Below are 3,020 nucleotides of genomic sequence, written 5' to 3' on the forward strand. Positions count from 1 at the left end.
TTGCTCCCCATCCCCTCCTTGCCCAGCTTGGGCGGGAAGCAGGTTGATGTGGCTGCCTAGATTTTGCTGGCAGGGATGGGAGCAGGATGTGGACCATGGACTTCTGGCCTGGGAATGTCCCCTGGCCAGAAAGGCACAAGGAAGGGGATATGTGTGCAGACTGCCAGATTGGCACTGGCGAGAGATCCCTGTGGCCTCTGCCAGGCTCACCTGTGCCTGTTTGCTCCTCCCGCAGGGCGCAAAATGCCTCCCAGGGCACGTGGCGGCTGAGCAGAGGAGCTCCGCACCCAAGAGAGGTGTCTGGCACCACGGAGGAGGAGTCGCTGCCACCTTCCGGTGGCCTTGGAAGGGGCACCTGTCAGTCCTGTGAGAAAAGGCACCATCCTCAGCTGCCCTTCCGAGGAGCCTCTTGGGAGAAGAGCAGAGGCCAACAAGAGCTGTGGCCTCTGACCTCGGGGCGCAGCCAGCCCAGCCGCTGAGGGTCACTCCCTGCGTCCCCTGGAGATGCCAGCCAAGACTCCCATCTACCTGAAGACCTCGACCCCCAAGCGGGGCCGGAAGTTGCGCCTGCGGGACGTGCTCTCCAGCGACATGATCAGCCCCCCGCTGGGCGACTTCCGCCACAGTGCCCACATCGGCTTGGATGGGGAGGGCGACATGTTTGGGGAGCTCTCCTTCCTGCAGGGCAAGTACGACCTGCTGCCCCGCCTGGGCCGCTGCGGGGGCTCCCCGGGGGGCGGGGGCTACCGTACCCTCCTGAAGAGTGCCGTCTCCCTGCCTGCCTTCAGCGGGGCCCAGGACCAGGCACCCCCCAAGCCGCCCCGCCTCCACCTGGAAGAGATGCCCAGTGGCGGGGGGCAGGGGCGCTCCATGTCAGTTGGCTGCGCCGAGGGCTGTTTCCACAGCAGCAGCGCCACTGCCGAAGGCCTCTCCTTCTCCGCCACACCTGCCCCTCACTACGAGCCGCTGGCCTCTTCCGTCTCCTTCTCGGGGCCCCCACCAGAAGGCAGCTGTTTTCTGGGGGACAGCAGGTACCGTGAGGTGGCCAGCCAGGAGTGCCCCTGTGGGGGAGCCGCCGCCCTGCCTCGCTCGGAGTCCCTGCTGCGCCTCGACCTTGACCTGGGGCCCTCCATCTTGGATGACGTCCTGCGCATCATGGAGGAATACCAGCGGCCTGCGCCCAAAGCCCTGTAGAGCATCTGCCTGCCCACGCGCCCCTCTCCAGCTCCACCAGTGTGGCTGTGGCCTTCCTGCTGACTGTCCCCAGAGGGGCTGGACTTGCGGAGTCCTGGGATGACAAGGAGAGGCAGCCCCTCTTGCCTGCTCAAGGGCCCAGGCAGGCAGCAAGGAGAGGCAGGGGCTTGGCCAGGAGCTGAATTGAGGGGGGGTCTTTGCTGAAAGAGAATGGGGGGCAGCCAGCTGCTGTTGCCTCCTGCAACGCCAGAGGAGAAGCAGCTCCAACCACGCCAGGTCCCACCCAAGGGATGGCAAGGAGGCACCACCTTGCAGCTGCCAACCTCAGGCCACGGCCAAGGTCCACCTGGCCCAGCCACAGGGGACACAAAGGCACAGGGGACACAAAGGCAACAGCCTCCCCACCCCCCTTGGCATTTGTCCTCTATGTGGAGATAGACTTCCTCTGAATATGGAGGTTCTGCATAGCTATCATGACTTAATGAGCCACTGGGCAGACCTCCCCCGTCTCCAGGATTGTTTTATTTCGATGGCATCCTATATTGGGACCCAGAGCAATGTTTTGGGACAGGTGGATTCTGTGCATTAAATGTTGTCCTCTTGCCTCAAAGGGAAAGTGCTCCAGCCCCCTCACCGTTTGGGTGGCCCTTTTCTCAGGTCTACAGACGTGCTCAAAGCATTCCAACATAACTGAGATTTGTTTAAGGGCATTGTCATAGAATGGTAGAGTTGGAAGGGATCCCCAAGGGTCCTCTAGTCAAACCCCTTGCAATGCAGGAATCTCAGCTCTAGCTTCCCTGGCAGGTGGGCATCCAGCCTCTGCTTTAAAATCTCTGAGGAAGGAGAGCCCACCCCCTCCCCCTTGGGAGACTGTTCCACTGTGGAGCAGCTCTTGCTGTCAGAAAGCTCTTCCCAGTGTTTAGTCAGAATCTCCTTCCTTATAACTTGAAGCCTTCGGTTCAGACCTGACTCTGGAGCAGCAGAAAACAAGCTTGCTCCATCTTCCATGTAACAGCCCTCTAGATACAGGTGAAACTCGGAAAATTAGAACATCATCGAAAAGTGCATTTCAGTAATGCAACTTAAAAGGTGAAACCAATATATGAGATAGATGCATGACATGCAAAGCAAGATATGTCAAGCCTTTATTTGTTGTAATTGTAATTATTTGTCGTTAGGCGGGTCAATTATAAACGGAATGTAATTAATGAAATGTAATAGCGATGTTTATTTTTGTATTATTGTAACTATTTGTTTTATTACTGTGGAATTTCCAAAAGAAAGCATTTGTAAAAATTAAAAGAAAAATAAATAATAATAAGTTGCATTACTGAAATAAATGTACTTTTCGACGATATTCTAATTTTCTGAGTTTCACCTGTGTTTGAAGATGGCTCTCATATTTCCATCTCAGTCTCTCCCAGGCTAAACATACCCAACACCCTCAAACGTTCCTCATCAGGCTTGGTTTCCTGACCCTTGATCATCTTGGTCACCCTCCTCTGCCCACCTTCCAGCTTGTCAACATCCTCCTTAAATTGTGGTGCCCAGAACTGGACACTGACCAAGGCAGAATAGAGTGAGACCATGACTTCCCTTATCTGGACACTAGACTTCTAGCATTTGGGCTTTTTTGCTGCTGCATCACACTGTGGACTCATGTTCAGCTTGTGTTCCACCAAGACCCCTAGATCCTTTCCACATGTCCTGCTAGTAAGCCAGGTGCCCCCCATCCTATATTGGTGCACCTGGTTCTTCCTGCCTAAGTGTTCCTGTCTAAGGTTCTTTACATTTGTCCCTATGGAAATTCATTTTGTTAGCTTGCA

At 55.5% G+C, this 3,020-nt stretch overlaps 1 protein-coding gene across 1 annotated transcript; it reads left to right on the forward strand.

Moving 5' to 3' along the window:
- Nucleotides 1–238: 238 nt before the first annotated feature.
- On the forward strand, nucleotides 239–2,557 carry LOC118086649 (cdc42 effector protein 2-like). Its single transcript, XM_035118540.3, has one exon. It carries the CDS (start codon nucleotides 505–507, stop codon nucleotides 1,192–1,194), a length of 690 nt encoding a protein of 229 aa, XP_034974431.1. The 5' UTR covers nucleotides 239–504; the 3' UTR covers nucleotides 1,195–2,557.
- Nucleotides 2,558–3,020: the final 463 nt, after the last annotated feature.

This window comes from Zootoca vivipara, chromosome 6, assembly GCF_965207765.1.
Source record: "Zootoca vivipara chromosome 6, rZooViv2.hap1.1, whole genome shotgun sequence".
Classification (NCBI taxonomy): Eukaryota; Metazoa; Chordata; class Lepidosauria; order Squamata; family Lacertidae; genus Zootoca; species Zootoca vivipara.

What these genes read in the sequence shown, in the direction of transcription:
- LOC118086649 (XM_035118540.3), top strand. Translation starts at nt 505, where the DNA reads ATGCCAGCCAAGACTCCCATCTACCTGAAGACCTCGACCCCCAAGCGG.